The sequence below is a fragment of the Cebus imitator genome, unplaced genomic scaffold, assembly GCF_001604975.1.
Source record: "Cebus imitator isolate Cc_AM_T3 unplaced genomic scaffold, Cebus_imitator-1.0 Scaffold43, whole genome shotgun sequence".
Lineage (NCBI taxonomy): Eukaryota > Metazoa > Chordata > Mammalia > Primates > Cebidae > Cebus > Cebus imitator.
In genome coordinates this window covers 4352928-4376604 of record NW_016107358.1, presented here as the reverse complement: position 1 = coordinate 4376604, position 23677 = coordinate 4352928, and the positions used below count along the sequence as shown (strand labels likewise).

General features: G+C 43.1%; 1 protein-coding gene across 3 annotated transcripts in view; it reads right to left on the bottom strand.

The window, feature by feature from the left end:
• Window positions 1-11779: 11779 nt before the first annotated feature.
• The window catches only part of NEDD9 (neural precursor cell expressed, developmentally down-regulated 9), a 190240-nt gene continuing 178342 nt past the window's right edge, over window positions 11780-23677 (bottom strand). For all 3 annotated transcript variants that reach the window (XM_017526665.2, XM_017526666.2, XM_037737830.1), the window contains 5 exons: window positions 21419-21520; window positions 20509-20610; window positions 18084-19325; window positions 16364-16453; window positions 11780-14154 (listed from right to left, as the gene is read on the bottom strand). In XM_017526665.2, coding sequence (XP_017382154.1) covers window positions 13645-14154; window positions 16364-16453; window positions 18084-19325; window positions 20509-20610; window positions 21419-21520 — 2046 coding nt within the window. In that variant the 3' untranslated portion in view covers window positions 11780-13644. The remainder of the gene's footprint in view (window positions 14155-16363; window positions 16454-18083; window positions 19326-20508; window positions 20611-21418; window positions 21521-23677) is intronic.

The window sequence follows — 23677 nt, the reverse complement described above, 5'->3', positions numbered from 1 at the left end:
AGGCTCCAGGTAGAGTATTTGGGGCTTGGATGTTTTCAGGCACCAGTGAGTCAAGCTTGTATTGATGATATTGATTTCAGAATGGCGGAGGTGCCTCCTGAAAGTAAAAGAAGTGGAATCCTAACCCTGACTGCTGTCTTTGAGGGTCAAACATATAAAATCATGTCTGAGGCCAGATTTCTGGGAAGGGCATTGGTTTCTGGAGAGGAGACTGACAATGGCAGAGATGGAAGTCTGGGCTGGTTTCACACCAGAGGCAGGGGGAAGTTGCAGGGAAAGATTAATTTAGGGTGTGAAATTGTTAACAGACGAAGTTGTTCCACCTGGCGCCCTGGCGGTGGATGTGTATGGAAGAAGACTTGCTATGAGTCGCAATGCAAGAGCCCCTCCCTTTCTATCATGGGACATCTTGGTTCAGCACAGGGAGGAGCAGAGTCCATGCTTCTTTATACATTCACCAAGCATCAGAGCTCTTACATGTGGCTAATCACATATGATCAAAGATAGTAGCTAAAGGCTGGGCACAGTGGCTCACACCTGTAATCCCAGTACTCTGGGAGGCCGAGGCGGGCAGATCACTTGAGGTCAGGAGTTTGAGACTGGCCTAGCCAACATGGTGAAACCCTGTCTCTACCAAAAATATATTTTTTAAAAATTAGCTGGGCGTGGTGCCACACACCTGTAGTCCCAGCTACTCCAGAGGCTGAGGCAGGAGAATCGCTTGAACCCAGGAGGCAGAGGTTGCACTGAGACAAGATTGTAACACTGCACTCCAGCCTGGGTGACAGAGTGAGACTCTGTCTCAAAACAAAACAAACAAACCAAAACAAAAGATAGTAGCTAAAAAAGAGAGGATGAGGAATAATTTTGAGAAATAATTTAGGTAGAAAAGTCGGTATGGAAAGAAAATGTAAAACCCAGATGGACCCATAGGTTACTAGTTGCTGGCATTGGGCATCAGATTTGTCTCTGACCTTTATAGTAAAGGAAAACATGATCAGTTAATTATAAAAATCCTGTTTCCGGGAGAAAAAGCATATCAATTACTCCGGAGAAATGAAATACCCCCCTAATGCTTAAATATGAATACGTTTGCCTATAATTTGCTCATCGATCATAAAACTCTTTCACTTTGCTTCCTCTCCATTTTCTCTGTAATTGTTGTTTTACTTGTTGGGGCAATGGTTGAAAGGCCTATAAACGCTGTAAGTGCTGAAGATCTGAGGATGAGGATGGGGAAGTGCTCAAAGTGTTGGGTCATGTTGGCAGAGCACGTGGGGTGATTAACGTCCAGTCATCCCAAACCATGGAGTCTATATCTAGGGACAGGTTTTGGTCTGGTTACAGCAACTTTGCAAAGGAGTACATTGGGGTTGACATCACTGGGAGCTATGAAACAAGCAAGAAAACAAAAGATCTTCAAGGAACACTGAGAAGGGGCTTGTAGAAACTTGTCGTGCAGCAGAAATCCAACTTCAGGAAATTACAGAGGAGAAATTGCATAGACATTCAATAACAACCACCAAAGGCACTAAAGTAAATGGTGGAAAACAGTTATGTGATGGGGAAACAATACAACAGTAACTCATGGGCACTACATCCTGCCCTTTGAAGGGATTTTATTTTTAGTTTTGTTAAGGATCCTGCAATGTCCTTTTTGCTTTAAAGGGCGAGGTGACTCACGCCTATAATGCCATCACTTTGGGAGGCCGAGGCAGGCAGATCTCTTGAGGTCAGGAGTTCAAGACCAGCCTGGCCAACATGGTGAAACCCTGTCTCTACTAAAAATACAACATTAGCTGGGTGTAGTGGTGCATACTTGTAATGCAAGCTACTCAGGAGGCCGAGGCAGGAGAATTGCTTAAACCCAGGAGGGAGAAGTTGCAGTGAGTCGAGATCATGCTACTGCACTCCAGCCTAAGCTACTGAGCAAGACTCTGTCTCAAAAATAATAAAAAATCTGGGTGCGGTGGCTCACACCTGTAATCCCAGCACTTTGGGAGGCCGAGGCAGGCAGATCACCTGAGGTTGGGAGTTCGAGACCAGTCTGACCAACAGAGAGAAACACCGTCTCTACTAAAAATATAACAAAATTAGCCAGGCATGGTGATGCCTGCCTGTAATCCCAGCTATTTGGGAGGCTGAGGCAGGAGAATCACTTGAACCTGGAAGGTGGAAGTTGCGGTGAAATGAGATTGCCCATTGCACTCCAGCTTGGGCAACGGTAGTGAAACTCTGTCTCAAAAGAAAAAAAAAAAAAGACTTTTCCAATGTGGGATGGGTGTGGAGGGGCTCGGAGATGGATTTATTCTTTTGGTCAGTTGTCAGCCAGTCGACAAACACAAATTGAGCTCCTTGTGTGAGCCAGGCGGTGAGATGGGGAAGATGAACTCATGGTCCAAGGTGTCCTAGGTCTGAAATATGCAATAGATTAGGAAGATGTGTAGCAAAGAAGTAATTGTATGGCTACGTGTTTGTGGAGCACTTAAGAATTATTTTGAAAGCTTATTTTCACAACGGTGAGTCAGGTCTGCACCAGCATTCCTAATTCCCAGGCACATTAGAGATGGAATCAGGTACAAAAACCCAATTGTCCTCCTCCACCTTTCGTTTCCTATTAGACCACCAGGGGGCGCTGTGCGCGGTGGCTCCTTGAAGGCTCTAAGCCAACACTGCTTTAGATATGAAAAATGCTGGGTACTGAATGAGTGGCTTCAAAACATCCCAGGTGGTGTCCAAAGACCTTGTTACCTGAGCTGAATGGGTGCTAGCTATTTGCACTGTTAGCTCTATAAACGACCCGGGGCCCCCTTCCAACAGGGAGCCACCTGGGATGTGTAAACACCCCTAAGTCCCCTTTGCAAGCCACAGAGGACCTAGTAACTTTTCTCCAGGACGCTCTCCTCTGCACACAGGTCCCTACATGCCCCGTTCTCAGTGCGCCTTGCAGATCTTTTGTGTTCTTGCTTGTCGATTTTTCTTTTGCAAACAGGATTGGGGGACCCATTATCTAACTAAAACCTTCTTTTGTCGAATCATAGGTCCTTTCCAGAGTAGATTGGATGTCTAGACAGAAGGCAGAAATAATTGCCCAAGAGTAAGGACAGCGTTCACTAAGTTGTCCATTTACATTTTTACATCCTCCTAAAAATACACCCACACCAGTCCTTTGTCTTGGTATTTTAACATTGGGCAAGACCAGAATAAGTTACTTCTCTGACCATTGTTTAAAATGTCTCATTCACAACCATTGTTTTTGGAGACCTCAAATTTTTTTCTTTTTTTTGAGATGGAGTTTCGTTCTTGTTGCCCAGGCTGTAGTGCAATGGCATGATCTTGGCTCACTGCAACCTCCGCCTCCTGGGCTCGAGTGATTCTCCTGCCTCAGCTTCCTGAGTAGCTGGGATTACAGGTATGTACCACCACACCCGGCTAGTTTTTATATTTTTAGTAGAGATGGGGTTTCACCATGTTGACCAGGCTGATCTCGAACTTCTGACCTCAGGTGATCTGCCTGCCTCAGCGTTCCAAAGTGCTGGGATTACAGGCATGTGCCACTGTGCCTGGCCTTCAACTTCTTTAATAGGGATTTGAGTCACAAAACGCCCAGATGGTTCTGAAAAACTCCCGTTAGGCTTCCTGGATCATAAAGAAGACTCGTAAACTGCTCTTGGATGATGACTGGGTGGGGGGTGTGTGGGGGATAGATGATGTCTGGTGTCTGGTGGTCTCCTGACTGCCAGGCAGGCCAGAGAAAATTAGGGGTATGTTTTCATTTAACATTGTTCCCTGCTGACTCTCGTCTCTCTGGAAAATTGGCTGTTAGGAGACAAAGTAAGGTGCCCTTTCTGTTAACTCAGTTTTCTTAATTATAGTTGTAGGGAGATGAGTTAACTCATGCTGTGAGGTATGGTGGTGGTTCCTGCCCTGCAATGCCCCCTCCCAGGCTGCAGAGGAATTTGCTTTTGAGATTGGTAATAGTCAAGTCTGAGATGAAGATTAGTCAGTGTGCTGAAGCTTTTCAGTTGCCCTTGTAGAGGTTTCTCCCCTTGAAGGCTAACCTCTACGACTTAAAACCTTTTCTTTTCTTTCTTTCTTTTTTTTTAGACAGAGTCTCTCTCTGTGGCCCAGGCTGGAGTGCAGTGGCACAACCTTGGCTCACTGTAACCTCTGCCTCTCAGGTTCAAGTGATCCTCCTGCCTCAGCCTACCAAGTAGCTGGGACTACAAGCTCCCACCACCATGCCTGGCTAATTTTTGTATTTTTAGTAGAGATAGATTTCACCACGTTGGCCAGGCTGGTCTTGAACTCCTGATCTCATGATCCGCCTGCCTCGGACTCCCGAAGTGTTGGGATTCCAGGTGTGAGCCACCGCACCTGGCCTAGAACCCTTTCAAGGCTATTTTTCTCTTTTCTTTTCCTTCTTTTTTTTCAACCATAAAATAAGCACGTGCCTACACATCCACACCGCAGGAGGAAGTAAAGGAGGCTTAGCTTAGCTTCCTCCAGATAGACTGTGGGGGTTCTTGCCCAGTGTTGCTCCTCCCTTACGTGCTTTGCTCAGTGCCAGGCGGGGGAGTGCAGTAAGTGTGGATTGCACCCAGGCTGGTTCTGAAATACCTTTGGCACATCCTAGCTTATGAGTGGATCCACATCCATCCAGATGCCCGGGCGAGAAGCCCTTCGCTGGACCCCTCGTCATCATTCACCAGGTACAGCTCATCACCTCTCCTACTGACCCATCCTCCCACATCCCGGAAACCTGTCTTCTTCTCTCCATCTCCACTCCTGCATTCTAATCTCACCTATCTTCATCACTGCTCCTAGAACTGACTCAATGGCCTACTAACTGAGCTGCCAGGATCCACATGGCCTCTCTTCACCACTCTGCACACTGCAGCCAGGGGGCTATTTTCAGAGCAAAAATATGATGGTGTCATACAACTGTTTAAAGTCCTTCCATTAGGCCAGGTGCAGTGGTTTACACTGATAAGCCCAATGCTTTGGGAGGCTGAGGGTGGAGGATCTCTCAAAGTAAAGAGTTTGAGATAAGCCTGGGCAACACAGCAAGACCCTGTCTCTGCAAAAAGAACTTAGCTGTGCGTAGTGGCGTGCACCTGTAGTCCTAGCTACTTGGGAGGCTGAGGTGGGAGGATTCCTTGAGCCCAGGAGTTCAGGCTGCTGTGAACTAGCGTCGTGCCACTACACTCCAGCTTAGGCAACAGGGCAAGATTTGTCTCTTAAAAAATAAAAATAAAAATCTTTCAATCACTTAGTGTGGGAAGTAAAAATGTTCCTCTTCAAGTTTCCTTTCTTGTTAAAGAATAAATCGTAAGTGTGCTAATAACTCTTGCCCTATCCTATGTAGCTGTGAAACATGCCATGCTTATAGGCACGTAGTATATTCTATGTCCTTGTACATTAACCAAGATATCTGTGCTGGACGTGCTCACAGGCCTGTCCCAGATCGCAGCCTATGCCTCTTACCTGTTTAAAAAATTTTAAGTTGTTAGCCAGTTGTGTTTTGGTTTAGATTGTGAGGTCTGGCTCCAGCCAGCGGAGGTCAGACACAGCAGTAAGGACGACCCCAAATATGTAAGGGATAAATATGTCTGCTTTTCCTTTGTTCCTTGTACTCTTGTGGCAAGATGGCTATCGAGGGTACCCTTCCTGCAGTCCAGGAGTGGAAGTTGCTTTGCTGAGAGATCCTTTGTCTCAGTGCTGATTTTTCCTTGTGGCACCGAGCATCTGTTTCCAGCACCTAGAGGATATCCTTTGTACACGTTCCTGCAGCCGGCAGAGTGCTTGTGTAGTATAGGGAGACGACCACTTCTGTTTGCCAGCCTTGAAACTTGGGCCAATTGTTTAACTCCCTTCTAGCTTCAGCCTCCTCCTCTGCAAAGTGAAAATAAGAACCACCTAGGAGTTTGGTATGAGGGCAAAGGTAATGTGTTTGATGAAGTGTCTGCTGACTCAAACTAGACACCAAAAAATGGTGGAGATTGATGTCATTTTTACAGTTGCACATCAATTGCTCTTATGCCTTAACATAGCCAGGGTTTAACCACTTAAACCATATTTTTTCAAAGTATGTATTTGTCCTTACCGTTCTTGCCACCTTCAAAAGCCTTTCCAAGAATCAAGCACCTCTTCTTAGATTAAATTTCTGGATGCACTAGACAATGTGTCTCTGACTCTATTTATCTTCCCTTTTATATGTATTGTATTTTTCTTTCATTTTTTTGGTTCTCTTCTGAGAAATATTTTTATTTTAGAACTGTTCATATAATATTGGCCTTTCCAAAGCATTTCTACAAAAAAAATCCTGGTCCCAAGGAATTGATTATTTGGGAAAGCTCATCCAAATTAATTATTGGTTTGTTTCTGCCATGTTTATTCTAAGACAAATATTCAGATAATGAGAAATGAATGAAGTAATAAAGTATCTTCACATACTTATTTAGAAGTTTGTACAGATTCAAAGTGAGTATGGGCGCTAAAGGTCGGAACAGGTGCTCCCATAGCCTGTTGCTTCTAAAAGGCTGTTAAAGCCAGAGAACTTGACCTTGATAAATGTGGGCAAGAACAATGATAATTCTGTGAGCTGAGTCACATTGGCAGGCCTCACTCTTTTGTGGGCGGAGGAAAACAAAAACTATCTGAATCTCCTAGACCAGGTTTTAATAAATGTTAAGAGAGAAAATGGCTCTTAGTGTCAAAATAATTTTATGAAATAGTAGATAAGGTGAGTTTTTATATTGCAAGACTTCTTAGAGCCTTTTTTTTTTTTTTTTTTTTTTTTTTTTTTTTTTTTTTTTTTTTTTTTTTTTTTTTTTTTTTTTTTAAAGACAGAGTCTTGCTCTGTTGCCCAGGCTGGAGTTCAGTGGCATGATCTCAGCTCACTGCAGCAACTTGCGCCTCCTGGGTTCAAGCAATTCTCCTGTCTCAGCCTCCTGAGTAGCTGGGATTACAGGTGTGCGCCACCATGCCCAGCTAATTTTTGTATTTTTAGTAGAGATGGCATTTCACCATGTTGGCCAGGTTGGTCTTGAACTCCTAACCTCAGGCGATCCACCCACCTTGGCCTTCCAAAGTGCTAGGATTGTAGGCATGAGGCACCGCACCCGGCCTAGAACCTTTTACATGCTCACGAGTATTGAGTCTTTTCAAGAGACTGACAGATGATGTGTTTCTCAAAATGACAACGCAGCCCTGTTTTCAAGGAGTATCTGCTATTTGTTTCTGACAATACCTTGAGAACCTAGATGGCCAAAGAACATCACATTTTGCTTTCCAATACACTGTGTGTCTCTTGCAGTCTGTTGCTTGTTTCACTGACTCTTTTCTAATCACCGTTTTTCTTGCTTCTCTGTCTCTCGCCTCTGCTTTTTCCTCTCGTCCTCTCTCCGTCCCCTCCCTTTTATCCCCTTGAAGTCTTCATTATCCTCATCATCTTCCTCTCATCCCGGCCCCTCCCGCTGTCTTCTCTCCTTTCTCTTCTTTGAAAGCATATGATGTCATCGAATGTCCAGTTTCATTAGGCCAACAAATATTTGGTAAGTCTGTTCTAAGTGAATTCTCTGAAGGCACAAAATGCAAAGCGGAAGTCACTGCAGTGTGATTCCCGAGAGCCCCTCATCGTACCATCTTTGCAGCATGCCTTCTTGGCCACCAGCCTTTGCCAGCCTTTCCTCTGCCATCCAGTTAGCCTTTCTGGTATGGTCTGAATGTATCCCCCAAAGAGCATGTGTCGGAAACTTAACCCCATTGCAGCAGCGTTTGGAGCTGAGGCCCAGTGGGAGGTAGGGAGGGCTCCACCCTCGTGCCTAGTTAAACAGGATCATCAATTTTTGAGCCTGAGGCTGCCGCTTCAGTCTCTTACTCTCTCATGCTCTCTTGCCTTTCTACCTTCCATCACGGGATGATGCAGCAGGAAGGCCCTCACTGGATACAAACCCTCAACCTTGAACTTCTTAGCTTCCAGACTGCGAGAAAGAAATTTTTGTTCTTTATACATTATCCAGTGTTTGGTATTCTGTGATAGCCCCACAGTGCGGAGTAGGACACGTTTCTTTATGATCAACCTCTTCAACCCGCCCTTAGCTAGAGGCTGTTTCTCACCAGCCAGATCACTTTGATGTTTCTCATTTTCTCTACTTTAAAATCTTTGCATGCAGATTACGTGAACATTTGTCTATAGTCTGCCTTAAACTGTTTAAAGGACATGTTTGTTTTTTATCTCAAACAAAGAAAGGCAGAATCCACATCTCTTCTTCTTCTTCTGCCCCTTTGGTCCACAGCACATTGCTGAGCACACAGAGACACTGGCTGTGAGGTGGGGCTGGCTCCTTTGGTGGGGACAGTGGGGACCTTATTGATACCCAGGGCAGGTTTGCCTGTTCCTGCTGGCCAGGCAGGAAATGTTCAATGAATAAGTGAATCCCTATTGTTTTTTATGTTCTTTGGAGAATGACAGTTTTTCTTTTATCATAATCCCTCAAAAAATATAAAGAATGTAGATGTGGTTTTTGGGGAAGCATCTAAAGCCCAGACAGGCTTCTACTGACTCAGGGTTAGGAAACCACATTTGTGTTCCTGGTGGGACATGAACTAGCTCAGTGTCACTGGCTCTGAAGCAGTAACCTGCTGTGGATTTAGAAGCTTGACTTTCTAGTTTGGTCTCTTTCTATGGGCCTGCTGATGTTTTTGTGAATTGATGATAATATTGACTTGAAAAATTGGAGCATTAGAATTAGTTGGGAAATGCTTTATCTCTTTTTAAAATCAACTTTATTCAGGTAAGGCTTACCTACAATAAAATGCACGTATGTTAAGTGTATTTTATAATAAGTTTTGACAAATTTATGGATACACATAATTACTATAACAATTAAGATTATATATACTGTGCTGTCCAGTACAGGAGCCACTAACCACAGGTGGCTATTTCAAGTCTAATAAGCAAAAATTAACTTACATGAAAAATGTCCTCAGTTTTACTATAGCCACATGTGACTGTTATCCAGCATTTTGGATAGTGTAAATGGAAGACATTTTCACCCTCGCAGAAAGTTTTGCAGTGTTGTATGATGATGATGTAAAACATATCCATCCTGCCAAAAGGCTCCTTCATGCTCTTTCCCAAATAATCACCAACCCCTAAACCTGGCCTTAGGAAATCACAGGTCTGATTTTTGTCACTACAAGTTAGATTCTTGCCTTCTGGAGCTTCATACAGAAGTTCTCTTTATTTGCCTGGCTTTCATTCAGCGTGTCTGAGGTTGATCTGCTCAGTTGTTACGTGTCTAATTTGTTCACTCCTTTTCATTGCTTAATAGTATTCCATTGCATAAATAGACCACAATATACTTATCTACTCACCTGCTGATGGCTTTTGGGTTGTTTCCAGTTGGCACAATTATGAATAAAGCAATTAGCTTTTTATATAGATATATGTCTTCATTTTTCTTGGGTAAATACCTGTAATTGGGATTGCTGGGCTATGTTGAAATCATATGTTTAACTTTATTAGAGATTGCCAAACCATTTTCCAAAACGATTGTACCATTTTACATTCCTACCAGCAACGGAGGAGAGTTCCATTCGTACCAGTTATTACTGGTTTTGTTTTGTTTGCTTGTTCTATTAATTGCTGAGAGATGAGTGTGGAAACCTCTACCTATCATTATAGATTTTCTATTTGTCCTTTCTGTTATGTCAGTTTCTGCTGCATGTATTTTGAGACTTTGTGATTGGTGCATACACATTTAGGAATGTTTTGTCTTCTTTATTAATTGATTCCATTATCATGAAATGCTCCTCTTTGCCCTTGTTCTGAATTCTACTTTGTCTGTTAATATTATAGCTGCTCTGGTTTTTTAAGAAAAAAGTTAGAATGCACATAGTACATCTCTTTCTATCCCCTTGTTTTTAACTTATCTGTGTATTTTTATTTCAAGTGAGCATCTTTTACATAGCACATAGTTGGTCTTACATTTTAAAATCTAGTCTGAGGATTCTAACTTTTAATAGGAGTACCTAAACCATTTACTTTGAAAAAATTGAGGAAGAATAAACTGTATGTATTTAAAGTGTACAATTTGAAGAGGTTAGGCGTGCATACAGCTGTGAAACCATCACCATAATTAAGACAATGGACGTTGCTTTCATTCCCAAGTTTCCATGGACTCCTTTGGAATCCATTGCTTCCACCATTTGTCTCTAGGCAACCACTTATACGCTTTCTGTCACTATGGGTTGCTTTACATTTTCTAAAGTTTGTATAAATGGAAACATAGCATAGGTACTCTTTTTGTCTGGCTTCTTTTTTGTGTCATAATAGTTTTGATGTTCATTCATGTTGACTATTTGTTGCAATATTTTTCCTTTTGATTTCTGTGTAGTATTCCACTGTGTGGATATACCATAGTAATTTTATTCATTCACATAGATGAATGAACATTTTGGGTTCTTTCTAGCTTTTGCTGTTACAAATACAGCTGTTATAAATATTCTTATATAAGTCTTCGTATGGACATATGTTTTTATTTCTTTTGGGTAAATATCTAGAAGAGAAATTGATAGGTCATATGATAGACAGAGATTTAACTTTTTAGGAAATTGCCAATCTATTTCCCATAGTGTTTGTACCATTTAACGTTCTTACCAGTGATGTACAAGAGCTACGTTTGCTCCCCTTTCTTGCACCAACACTGGGTATGTTTTGTCTTTTTAATTTTAGTGATTCTATTTAGTGTGGTGTTTATTTACTTTTCCATTTACCTACATATGTCTTCTTTTATAAGGTTTTTTCTACAAATTTTTGCCAAGTTAAATAAATTTAGTTGTTTGTCTCCTAAGTCTGATATAAGTCCTTGGCTGATAGATGTGATGTATTTCCTCCCATTCTCTGCCTTGATTTTTCGTTTTCTTAATGATATCCTTAGAAGAATAATAGTTTTTAATTTTGATGAAGTCCAATTTATCATTTTTTTTCTGAGTTAAGTTTTTAAAGTGTTTCAAATGTGGAACTTTTGTCTACCTAAGATCACAGAGATTTTCTCCTGCGTTTTCTTCTAGGAATTTTAAATTTTACATTTAGGTCTATGATCCATTTGGGTTAATTTTTGGGTAGAACATAAGATGTGTATTCATTTTTTTTTCATAGATCTAGCTGTTCCAGCACCATTTTTTTTCAGAAGACTTTTCATTTCCTCATTGAAGTGCCTTGACATTTTTGTCAAAAATAAGTTAATATGTGTGGGCAAAATGGTACTAGATATATTGAAATAATTTGTTTGTCTGTACCTCTCAGTGGGATACCTGAATGAAAGAGTGGGCCAGCCATTAAAATTATAATTCACATGGTTATGAATCTCTTAATTTCATTAAATATGCTTTGCTTTTAATTATTTATGACTATTCCAAAATAAATAGAACAATTTCCTTTGATTTTAAAAACCACATGAATGGTAATACCCATATTACAAAAGCAAATTATCCCACGTTACTGAATGTGTGGGTTCTTTTGGTGAACATAAGCCTCGTTCCAGATATTTGAATTTGATAATGTTCACAGATTCCAGAATTTTCTTTGAATGTAAATACACCTGGAAGTGACATATATATAAAAACAAAACAAAGCCCTCAATTTTTCTAAAAAAATTCTGACCTATAGCATTGATAAAATAATCATAATTTAACTTTTTATATTAGGAGTGCCAAAGTAAGCCAATATTTCATTCTGTGACAGAGGAATATGAAAAAGAAAACCCAGTGGTTATGAAAACAGAGATCTAAAAATTTAATGATTTAAAAATAGCCTTTACATACAAGATGGCAAGGAGTTATACAGATTGAAGATTTTGGTTTTAAAAATGCGAAATGTCTCCACTTAGAGTAGATCAATCAAGTCAGCCATCTCCTAAGAAATACACATCATACCATGAAATCTACAAAGACACACTTTTTAACTTCAAGTGTTGTTGATTTTCAGCAACCCTCTCCCCACATACACATTTCCTTGTCATGTAACGTATGACTTTTAGTCTTTTTTTGGCAGAGTAGGACTTTGAAAATTATAATAGCAATTGTTTTGAAAAGCACCTTCTATGATCATTTATTTCCACTGATTTTTTTAAAATCACGCTGAGATTATACATTCTTGTTTTTTTAATCATTTTTTTTTGTTGTTGTTCTAATGATTTAGTTGTTTAAAACAAGCAAGCTTAATTCAATCAGGCATATAATGCAAATAAAAACATGTTTCCAAACAGGCTGGAATAAAAATGCTAAATAGGAACTGGACCAAAAGATCATAGATAACGTGCTTCTTCTCTTGGTAAGGTGTGAATGCATTTACCCATGGGGTAGCAGTATTTCACTTGCCCCATGAAGAACCTGATGGCTTGTGGTGTCTGTGCTGTGTCAATACTAACCGGTGTGAGGAGACATACAATGGAATGGATGCTGTGACTACCTGTGACATAGCGGTAGGGGTTATACACACTGGTCACACGAAGGTGTAAAAACTGGATGGACTCTGTGTAACTAGCCACTCTGAGTGTCAGGTCTGTATATGTGAGTTTTAAAGAAGGTGCAAGACCAAGCAATAAATTCCCTTAGAGAGCAGGATATGTCCTGATGGCTCTATAGTCCCATGATCAAGGACCTGGCCAGTTTTCCTCAGGTAATGGGGATAGTAGCACCAAAGTGAATGTGAAGAGTCAGAAAGGCCTCTACTTGCAACTGGCAGATCAAACCATTCCCCTGTTTTGGTGAACAGTCATAATCTGATATGTCTTTGTGAATCCTTGCTGCAAATACAGTTTTTACAACTCAAAAAACATCTTTTGGAAAACCTCATGGCAGAATTGCTCAAAAATGCAGAAGATCCAATAGCCCCAGGGGGGCAGTTGCTCTCCTTTTACTGTAGCTCTCTCAGTATTGAAACAACCCAACCCTAACTGTGGTCCTGGCCTCTAAACACACAGGTCTGTCCTCCCTCCAGCACCTGAAATATCAGAGCTTGGATTCACCTATATATTCTGAAATTTGCTCTGCAAGAGGGCTTTTGGGCACTTGGCGATCGTGTGTTTACGATGGTCAATTGTGAAGAGTTTTTAAAACAAGAATAAGTCATGCTGTGCCTCATCATTTGGAAGGTGAACACCTGCAAATGTACGTGCTTCCCAGATTTGGCAGAGCTAGGCTCAGAATCATTACAAGTACATGGAGAACAATATTATAACCAGCTGGCATGTTTTTAACAACAAAAACATGCAGCTTTAGAAGGTGCTTACTAAGGTGCTTCTTAACTCACGTTTTTTTTTTTTAATGAAATACATCAGACAAACATCTACAAACAAACATGAATATACAGGCATACACACGCATGTGGACAAGTTTCTGTACAGTTTATGTCTTAGATACGTCTATGTATACATAAGAACCACTCAGGGGGGAAAAAAAGATTTCCCTCTCCAGCTCCCTGAATTTCTGAAAGTTGTCTAACCCATAAAATGTTAAAATATTTCATTTTCATATAAAATATCTACAAAAATAGATAACATTTACAAAAACCAGATAATATTTCCAGTTTTCCTTAGTAACCATTAACACAGTCCCCTTCCTCTTTTTTTCTTCTCAGAATGTTGCCATCTCCAGCAAAGAGCGCTTGAACAGCTGGGCATTTCTAGAAAGGTCTGTCACTTGGTGCACCATTTCCTGCAGGGCTGTGGTGCTGGGGTAATGGAGGGCGGCCATCTTGGTTGCCATGACTATAGTCTTGAGCTGCTCGCAGAGCTGGTTGCTGGAGTTCATCACTTTGTTGCGAATGTCCTGGGCAGTCACCTGCCGTGTCAGCGTGTCTCCAATGAACACCAGTTTGTGTGCACTGAGAATGACAAACTTGCTGTGTGCCACAAAGATTCGTGGGGGCTGGGCTGAGCTGACACAACTGAAGAGCGCGTCGATGGCGTTGAGAAGGGAGATGAAATGGGTCTCACATTGGTCATAGTAGAAGCACAGCAACTGCCGATCCTGGGCACTCACGCCGCTGTTTGTGGGGGGCAGGCTCTGAGAGGGCTTCCACTTCGAGATGTCATTCTCCACGGGCTTTGTAATCTCTTGTTCCAACAGCTGGAACTGGCTCAGCTGGAAGGAAGACAAAGTAGCTTTCATTAGGACAAGGGAGTGTGGTGCAATGCAAATTAACCAGGTCTTGGAGTTAAAAGACGGGGGCTTTAGTCCCTAACAACTGTCAGATGCATGTGAGTGGGGCAGCCTGGGTCAAGCTGCCATGCTTTCCCAAACTGTAAAATGTAGACGTTGAGATAGATGATCCTCCAGCTCGGACCTTCTATGATTGGACCACTGGTCTCTTGTACCCCACGGCTAGAAGGCAACATAGGGTTTAAAGCACAGCCCTGCTACCTACACCTTTATGGAGGTTAAATGAGTTAAAGTTTACAAATTGCCTAGAATAGTTTGGTATGGAGTAGGTGCTATATAAATGTTTATTAGTGTTGAGTGGTGGTATGGGAAAACCAAATGTAGTGACCTCTTGTCAGGTAAGTTACTGACAGTTTGCTCCTTCTTGGGGAAAGTCTCAACTATCTCAGGATGCTCAGATGAAATGACCATTCCTGACCCCTTTCTATTTATCTGTCAAGATTGATAGACATGTTATGTCCCAGCACTACATGAAGACTAATGCATATAAATATTAAGCCCTTAAGGAAAAAAAAAACCTTTCTAAGGAAGTCTGAATGGGAATTGTGCATCATAATATTTAGTCCCCCAGAGCTGTTAAAAGAAGAGGGCCTCACCCAGAGTCAGATGCATGAGGTGTTGGCTTTTCTCATTGCTCCCAAATGGTATATTATTTAAATTGCAATTATGATAATTTCTAGCGATTCCATTAAGACTCAGGAGACACCTGTCTTTTGCAGGTAAGTACTCTCTGTGACCTGAGCTTAGGACTCAGTTAATCTTCCACCTGGAGGTAGGGAGGAGCTGGAGCAGTGATCACCTCACGAAATGCATGGCCAGCTTTACTTTTCTGGAATCCGTTTTCTTCTTAGGCATTGCTATGGTTTCAACAAGTTCCCCAGAGCCCTGCCGTCTTACCTTGCTAGATGCCAAGGCAAACACAAACAGGTACAAGGTGATATTCCAAGGCATTTAATCATAATAGATTATATTTAATATATCTTAGGCAAATAGGTTCATCAATGTATCAGGTCATTAGATTGGGGAGGTGTACTTTCCCATTATATAGAGAAGTAACTGAAGTTTGGGGAGGTTACGTAGTTGGTTGTACTTGACATGGTTGGCCAGAAAGAATTAGAACTCAGATTTCCTAAACATAGCATGTCATTTCATGTCATTATATGCCATTTTACTTCATTTCATCTTAAAAGCCTTGCAAATAAATCCTCAAGCCATCTCTCTTTATTTTTGTGCCCTTTTCCTAGCAATACTCATTATCTGCCCTACTCATACCCAACTTTTGAATGAACATGCCCTGCCCAAAGTCCTCGGTAGACAGGCCTGGAGATAGTTGAAAACATTGAATTCTGCTCCCTACTCTTAGACTGGACCAAGGCCAGCCAAACCATAGGCTTGTGATGCTGGCGAGAGAGACACAAATAGGCGGAGACAGACAGAGAGAGAGAGGTACACACACACACACACACACACACACACACACACACACACAGAGAGAGAAATGGCCCAATCAAAATAGCCCAATCAGACTCTTTCTTAGGAATCTGACGAACCACAGAAAGGAGCTAACCATCGGAAGAGGAAACTGAGATGAGAGGCCATCTATAGAAAAAGCTCTGAGTGGCCATTTATGAGTTCTGCGAAGTTACAGCCAATAAAGCAGAGGAAACCAGAAAATAGGGGAGAGTGAAGTGGATGTATAGAAAGAAGCAAAGGAAGTACAAGAAGGAGAGAGAATTAACAGTTCTAGTTCTTACCAGACCTAGCTCTGTCTTCATTTTCTGTTACTGAATTCCCTCACTATGGCTTTCCTATAAACCTGTTTGCCTAGGTTAGCTTGAATGGGTCTTGTTTCTTGAGACCAAATGCCTTAACGTAAATAGTCCTCATATGTTAGAATATGCAGGTTTAGCATTTAAAAAACTACCGTTTAGAAATAACCCTGGTACACTCAGATGAACTAGCAAGGTCATAAACCTTCTCTTTGCTTTTAAACCTCATTCCATGCTTTGGAGCTGATTCCGCCAGTGAGCTGGAAGAATCAAAATCATCATCTCTAGAAGCTACACTTTTCCTTAGTACCAGGTGGGAAATCTTTCCAACGCCAAGCAGGCTTTGCTCTGATTGAACTTACCTGATGATGTTCCAGCTGCATCTTGTTCTGTTTGATGATATTCTCTTTTTCCAATAGTTCTTTCTGTTGCCTCTCAAACTCCTCCTTACCCTGTTAATTTTCAACATAAAGAACATATTATGTCATCACTGTGATTCACTTATGCTAACAAATTCATTGACAGATGAGTAAATACTCTTTATTTTCCACTGCCTCGGCAACATCTAATACCCAGTGAGGCACTGTGAATCCTAGACAGGGACGGCAGAAAAATAAAACCCATTCCCATACAGGGTGCCAGCTTTCTGGGCAACCTTACCATTTTCGGAGAGCTACTCCTGATTCCCTTCAAATCTCCTATATAAATGTACTATTCTGCTGGGTTCTTTTCTAATAGATTATATGTGAACCTGTAAACCTCCAAACACAGGTCTAAATGTGGTCCACTTCTCACTTCTAGTTCCCTCAAATCATCTGTAGATCTCTGCTCCAAAGCAGTGTTTCCCACTGTGCAGACTTAGACAAGCAGTAACGTGAATGTTCAATGCCTCCATCCTTCTCTCTCCACTCCCTACCTCAGCACCAGGTGAGGCTCAGTTCTCCTTCCCACACTTTTTTGCACTCAAGGGAATTGGGTATAATAGTACATAGTTCTTAGTATAATCTGTGACTCTGTCAAATTAAAAGAAAGGTAGCATAAGATAGTAAGCCTAGGCCAGGCACGGTGGCTCACACCTGTAATACCTGCACTTTGGGAGGCTGAGGCGGGCAAATCACGAGGTCAGGTGATCAAGATTATCCTGGCCAACATGGTGAAACCCCATCTCTACTAAAAATACAAAAATTAGCCTGATGTGGTGGCATGAACCTGTAGTCCCAGCTACTCGGGAGGCTGGGGCAGGAGAATTGCTTGAACCCAGGAGGCAGATGCTGCAGTGTGATAAGATGGCACCACTGCACTCCAGCCTGGGTGGCAGAGTGAGACTCTGTCTCAAAAAAAAAAAAAATAGTAAGCCTTAGTCCTAAATAATGGATCTTGGTAGAATGTTTTAATCCCTCAAGGTGGAAGGGACAACTGTCAGAATCCCAGGTCAACTTGGAGCTTGCTGGAATTCCCACCTGTAGGAGGCCAACTTGACAGTCCAATGTCCCATATGTAGATTAAGCTCCAGGGACAACTAGCAAATGTGCAGTGGTCCTCTAGGTAGTCTGAGATGGGGCTAAGTTTTAAAGCAATTACACAAACACACACAAAGTAGCTACCAGGGGCCTTGGAAAATCTCTAGTGGAAAGGTTTTCTATTCTTTTTCTTAATGATGAAAACATTTTTTTTTTCAAATAAAATGTTATATGGAACCATACCTAAAACACAAATAGAAGTGGAGCTGGTATTATTATTAGAGAGCCTGCTATCCTACTTGGTGAGTCTCCTCTTGCCTGGGACCTAATCCAAACCCTTACACCATTCATTTTGCACATGAGGAAATGAATGCCCAAGGAGGCTGAATATGTTGGTCACACAGTAAGTGTCAGGGAAAGGGCTAGAGCTGAGTGAGTGTTCAGGACCCTCAGTCCAGTGTTCTCCCTACTCTACAACACGCCCTCCAATTTATGAACCACGTGGATTAACATTCATCAGCTTCGCTCCTTTGGTAGTCCAACCCGACAGCCTCACAGGCATCTGTCTCAGGCTCCCTGCATGTGAGTGAGCCTAGGTGTTTCATGAGTTTGGTTGCTTTACCTGTAGGTGGACATAATCATAGTCATCCATCCAGCTCCTCTCAGAACCATCACTGCTGCTACAGTCAGGGGCCTGCTCCTTGCCCAGGCCCGGGGGCAGTGCCTTGGAGTGGGCCTGGGCCTTGTGGTCACCAGGATGCAGCAGCTGTACCTGGGGGCTGCCATGTGGGTACTCTGTTGAGTTCATGATGCTCTCCGGCCCATTCTTCAGATGCAAGCTGCCAGGGCCGGGTTTAAAGAGGGTCTCTGCATTGGTGTTGATGGTTGTGGTGAGCTGCTTGGCGTCATCGGGCACTGTCTTTGCCACCATCACAAACCGGTCTAGATCATCACACTTGTTCTGGGGCTTGTTGATGGCCAGGATATTCAGGGACCAGCTACACTCATTTAGGTGGTGGCTGGTTTGACTCAGGATCTGGTGGGAGTCTTCGACTCTTTGCAGCTCCCGCTTCATCTTGTTGTGGAGGAGGAGTTCTGGGAGGCAGGAAGCATTTGCGACGGCTCCCTTGACAAAGTGGAGGTACTCCTTCAGGAACAGTTCCACCTTCTCCACCGACGTGCGTATCTCATTGATGTGTTTTTCCATATATCCGTAACACCGCCAGTCGGTGGTGACCAGTGCCATTAGGCTGGAGACACCCATCTCCAGGGCCTGCTGGAGCCGTTGAAGTCTCTCGATAGCTGTGTCTGGATCCAGCAAGAGCCTTTTGTCCTGAGCTGGGGAGGATGACAGCGAGGACTCCTTGGAGGAGGTGGAAGATGTGGACATGTTACTCCGGGTGCTGCCCGTGCTGGAGAAAGACAATCGGTTGATCCCATCCACCAAGTCCCGAGAGCCTTTAGTGTCTGGTGGATTATGCAGAGGGACATCATAAACACCATCTCTTTCTTGGGGGTTTGGTTTCTCACTGGTTTCTGCTGGTGGCTCAAGAAACTGAATGCCTCGGGGGACGTCATATGCGTCATTCTGAGGGCCCACTGACTGTCCCAGTTGTGGAGGTGGGTGATTCGGGGATGGGCTCTGGTGCCTTCGAGCCACCAGTTCTGCAGCTCCTGGAATGTCACAGTTGTATTTTACATGAAGGTCCTTCCCTGCTGGCTTGGTACTGGTTGGGGGAATGTCATAAACCCCTTCTGGTCTGAGGTCCGGCCTTCCAGCTTGTCTCATGGGAGGGGGGAAGTCATAGTCTTTTTCCCTAAGCCCTGCTTCATCCCGGCAAGCAGAGGGTGGAATGGCGTATACCTGAAAAGCGAGTAGACAGCAAAATGCTAGTTATCCAGTTGGCTCATGGGAACGTGCGATCCCATGTTCTCCGTCCTATCTGCTGGCACTTTTTCGGTCGCCCTCCCCTGTCCCCAATGTTACGTACTTCCAAGGTTCCCCACGATTCTGGTGTCACTTCCCTTGTCCTTTGACAAGTGTGTCCACCCCCACATTCTTGGTGTGGACTCCTATGTGGAGCCCTCCTGGCGAAATTGCCCACTCCTGTGTTCCAGTCCTATGTTTCTGACTACCTCCTGGGCATCCTCCTGCTGATCTGTGCCGAGAGGCAGAGTAAGACCGGAGTAAGTCTCCCCCTGTCTCTTTGGTCATCACAGCAGCTGTGTGATGCTGAACGAGCTGCACAGGTGTCTGAAACACAGTCCCCTTGTCTGTAAAGTAGGGATTACCACGCTTCCTGTGCAGGCATACCCCAGAGGGTAACAGAGTGAGTCAAACGAGTTCACCTGAACATACAGACTGAGAAAACTGTCAAACTCTCTACAGGCTAGGTGCAGTGGCTCATGCCTATAATCCCGCCACTTTGGGAGGCCAAAGTGGTAGGATACTTGAGGTTGTATGTTCAAAACCAGCCTGGGCATCATAGGGAGATGCCATCCCTATAAAAAATGCAATTTAGGCAGGCATGGCAGCGTGCACCTGTGGTGTCAGCTACCTGGGAGACTGAGGTGAGAGGATTGGAAGTCAAGGTTGCAATGAGCTATGATTGCGCCGCTGCACTCCAGCCTGGGTGACAGAGCGAGACCCTGTCTCAAACAAAACAAAACAAACCCTCTACAAAACAAACCCAACCCTCTACAAATGCAAATATACAAATACCCTATCCCCCAACTCATTAAGTTCCCTGCCCAAGGGTTCTCCTTATTGGCCTCCCGATTTTTTTTAGTTGGGGCTCCTCAAGATGAAATCCCTAGAGCTATCTTCAATTAGTGCCTTTTCTTTTTTGCTTCTTTCCTTTACTCTCACCAAGACTACTTTTTCCCCTTTTGGGTTTGCCCTTCTTTTTTTATTCCAATAAACTACCTACCTACCCTCCCAACCCCACACGCCCCCCACAGACGTGCAGATGCGTGCGCGTGTACACACACACACACACACACACACACACACACTCCTTTTTGCTGCTTTGTAGTCACTCACTTACCCCTTTTGTAGGTGGAATGTCATAGACCCCTTGAGGTTTTATCTCTCCCACTGGAACTGAAAACATAGGGCCTTTCACTGATGAGGGAGGGATGTCATATACCTGAAGAGAAACCCATGAGTTACCCAGAATGGAAATGTCTTATACTTTTCATTTTTTATGCTCCTAAGCACTTAATTATAGAGTTATTTACCAGGTTATGTACAAGCTTGATCTTTGGCAGTGCTCCACATTATAATGGATTGATTGTCTTTTTTTCTTTATACATTTTGTGGTTTTCAACTTAGATTGGATATAAAGATGATCTGATGTGAAATATCTACACTGTCCATACTTTAAAGTGTAGTTTAAATTTTGTACTTTCTGGCTGCTGGTGGTGGCTCACGCCTGTAATCCCAGCACTTCGGAAAGCTGAGGCAGGCATATCACTTGCCGTCAGGAGTTCGAGAGCAACCTGGCCAACATGGCAAAACCCCATCTCTACAAAAATACAAAAATTAGTCGGGTGTGGTGGCACGCGCCTGTGGTCCCAGCTACTCAGGAGGCTGAGGCAGGAGAGTTGCCTTAACCTGGTAGCTGGCGGTTGTAGTGAGCTGAGATCACGCCACTACACTCCAGCCTGGGTGACAAAGTGAGATTCTGTCTCAAAAAAAAAAATCTACTTTCTGAAGTAAAATTATGGAAGAACAAAAGCTCTCTCAGGTGAAATACTAGGATTTTTTGATAAAGCATATCCAGATAACATAATTTAAATAGTGTTGGCTAATGTGGCTACTGGGTAGACAACCTAAATAAAGCTTCATATGACATATATTAATACATAAATTGTGAACTTCCTTTTCTCTACAGCCCTGAAAGAACAACACCCCTAGGAGCTCTGCTCCTCTTGTGACCACGTTCTTGTACGCACCCCTTGAGTGGTATGGGAAGGAGGGATATCGTAGACGTCCTTTTGGTATCTGGATGGATATTCATATACGTAGCCATGACCTGTCCTCACGGGGGTTATCACCTGTGAGAGAAAACACACAGAGATGTAAATTTCCAAGCCTGAGTCCTTGATTTCCTTGCCTCCTAACCAGGCACTCATCCCTCAACTCTCCCTCACAAAAAGAAGGAAACCGAAGAAAGAAAACACAACAGGAAGGAGACAAGTAGACACCAGGTTAGTAAACTTTTAAAATCCCTCCTGAATCCCAATAAGAAACAAATCCCTAAAATATCTCTATCATCCTTCCTTGTGATCACAAAATCATCTCAAAGTACATCAGATAGGGTTGATGCACTATAAGCATATTTGGAAAATGTACCTTAAGGGAGACTTGTGTGAAACCTATGAAAGTTGTAGAGGAGCACTTTACATCTAAAGTGCCGCATAATGGCTGGGCGTGGGGGCTCACGCCTGTAATCCCAGCACTTTGGGAGGCCAAGGTGGGCGGATCACCTGAGGTCTGGAGTTCAAGACCAGCCTGGCCAACATGGCAAAACCATCTCTACTCAAAATATAAAAATTAGCCGAACGTGGTGGCACGTGCCTGTAATCCCTGCTACTCAGGGGGCTGAAGCAGGAGAATTGCTTGAACCCGAGAGGTGGAGATTGCAGTGAGCCGAGATCACGCCATTGCACTCCAGTCTGGGTGACAGGGCGAAACTCTGTCTCAACAACAGCAGCAGCAAAAAGTACTGCATACTGAAATTTGTTTTAAGGCTTTGAAACTATTTGTAAAATGAATAATGCAAATAGAGTTCAGCCACTTAAAATTCCTCTCCTGCCTTCCTCAGTAAGCCTCTTCATTGGACATTATGATGATGATTATACAGTAACTGTAATTCCATGGGTCATCAGAGTACTTTTACAAAGCCAATGCTCAAACCGGGCTATCCTCAAAACCTCTGGAAACTTTCAATCTAACTTATCAAACAAAACACTGAGCCAGGGAGGCACCAGGAACAGAGTTCAGGTCTCCTGACCCCTGGTCTCTAATCATTTTCCCATTTCCACCAGGAGAGAAAACATCCCCAACAGTACCTACGTCAAGGGATGTCAGAAGTCAAATAGCGTTCATCACGATGCTGGCATCTGGAACGAATACCAGTAAAACGAATGTTACCTAACAGCCTCCCGTTTTCAAATCTACATACTTCGTTGGTGTGCTAAGCACCAGCAAAAAAAAATTATTTGAACTTAACTCATTTTGAAATATATGTAATCCTCCAAAGGCTTCTAAATGGCCAGGGGGGTTCTTGTTTCTGTCTAACCCCCACCCCTCAAATCATTAACAGTGCCCATCCAAGCACTGCCCACGACATCTTTGAGAACAGACATTGCAAATTAGGAAGAGTTGGTTGTTCCCTAAGAAACCGTCATCTTTTATCTTTTCTCTGAAGTGAAAACTCTGGCGTCAGGCTGCCTACAAAACTATGTGAAAAATGCTCCACGTCCGTCTTATGCGGAAACGGGTGGAACTCAGCCAAATGCACCAATGCCCTTCTCCCTAGGGGCTCTAAAAATGCCTGAGTTCAATTTGGCTTTAAATCCCTAGTGCTTACAACTGATTATTTCTTGAAATGAAGGTAAAAGAGGTTCGCATGCACTCAAAATTTCCATCAAGTCTCTCCACCGTCTTGGGTTTTAAAAAGGAGCCTATTGCTTTGAGATCCATTGGCATGGATCATACAGAACCGTTTTAGAGAGTGGCCACTCTATGTGCATAGCAAACCTTCTTTTTTAAAGCAGGATGCCCTTTGCTAAAGAAAAACACACTGTGTTCTTAATGCCCTTATGTGATTGTTTTTTTACTCCCTGTTGTCCAGGAGAGAAACGAAGATCTCCCCCTTAGTCTGTGTCATCAGACCCTCCACTTGGAGTGCCATTTTGGCTTTATCATAGCACCTGCTCATAGTGCAGCTTTTGTTCAGCTTAAAAGTTTCTAAGAGTGGATTTTCTCCAAGGTCAACAACTTAGCCGTAATGCTAATGGAAAACCAAGGGCGGTTTTGCTGAAGTCCAGCTTAACTGTTCATCTTTCGTTGAAAACACAGAAGGGGGCAGGCCGGGCGCTATGGCTCAGGCCTATAATCCCAGCACTTTGGGAGACCGAGACAGGTGGATCACCTGAGGTCAGAAGTTTGAGGCCAGCCTGTCCACTATGGTAAAGCCCTGTCTCTAC